The 1,075-nt window shown below is 37.9% G+C and overlaps 1 protein-coding gene across 1 annotated transcript in view; it reads right to left on the bottom strand.

The window, feature by feature from the left end:
- Nucleotides 1-362, bottom strand: part of LOC106681689 (uncharacterized) — a 2,367-nt gene extending 2,005 nt beyond the window's left edge. Inside the window, exon 1 of the mRNA XM_067048806.1 lies at nucleotides 6-362. Within this exon, the coding sequence (XP_066904907.1) occupies nucleotides 6-269 (264 nt within the window). The 5' untranslated portion in view covers nucleotides 270-362. The remainder of the gene's footprint in view (nucleotides 1-5) is intronic.
- Nucleotides 363-1,075: the final 713 nt, after the last annotated feature.

Genomic DNA, 1,075 nt, shown 5'->3' with positions numbered 1-1,075 from the left:
ATAGCCTCTTGCCCCTCACAGTCTTGTTGTTTGTCTGATTTGTTTTTATCATTTTTCTCAATAGCCTCTTGCCCCTCACAGTCTTGTTGTTTGTCCGATTTGCTTTCATCTTTTTTCTCAATGGGCTCTTGTCCATTTACCGAAAGTAATTCTGTTGTAATTTCTGTTTCTAAGTTTAATTTTTTAACTTTAGCATCACCTGAGCTTTGTCCTTCTATTAATTCCTCTTTGCCATTATTAGCTTCATTAATAACTTCATTTGCTGTCATTTTTTGCAGATAATAAAAATGAATAATTGATTTGAGGTAAAGTGAAAACAACAATTGTGATTGTAACAATATAAAAATTAACCTTACAGATATCACATGATTGTGAATTATTGAAAGAAAAGAATCGATTTCTGAAATAAATGGTATACAATGTAATGATACATTTAATGGTTGCCGACGGTTGCAAATAATCGACCCATTCTATATGTTTTGAATCTAACCATGGTGGGAGGGATAAGATTTCATTATGTGGGACCACCACGAAATAAAAGTCGATCTCCCCTCCCCCTCCCAGGCTGGATTCAAACTGGCACTGCTGCAGTTATAAGGTTGCTAAAGGCGATACTTAATCTCTTAACCATTCAAAGATTATAATCTCATGGGGCTGTACTACGTTCGCCAAGATAATACTGTTGAGTATTGGAGGACGAATGTCCAACTTTCCTCAATATCTTGCTCCAACCTCCTACAAATTCTAGACGAGAATGAAAATATTACAGAGACAATATATGATTACCTGTTAAATATAATTCCTTGGATTGCATTGTAGCATTTTAAGGTTAGTTCTGGATTAGCAGGGTCCAATGAAGGTAGTGGTATTGCAGCGACACGCTGCCTGCTGGTCTAAACTGTAACTATTACAGCCGTCGAAACCGTTATCGTTTCTCGCATTTGACTCTGTATCCCACTCCACACTAGTCCAACAACAACTCAGGCTTCACCAATTCCCGGACCAACTGGTCGACATTATTGGGTCCTACATCAGTGATCGGACTTTCTCAGTCCGGGTCAAAACTGAAATCTCC

The sequence above is a fragment of the Halyomorpha halys genome, unplaced genomic scaffold (assembly GCF_000696795.3).
Source record: "Halyomorpha halys isolate HHAL.00 unplaced genomic scaffold, Hhal_1.1 Scaffold360.1, whole genome shotgun sequence".
NCBI classification, from domain to species: Eukaryota; Metazoa; Arthropoda; class Insecta; order Hemiptera; family Pentatomidae; genus Halyomorpha; species Halyomorpha halys.
This window is presented reverse-complemented; position numbering and strand designations above follow the sequence as displayed.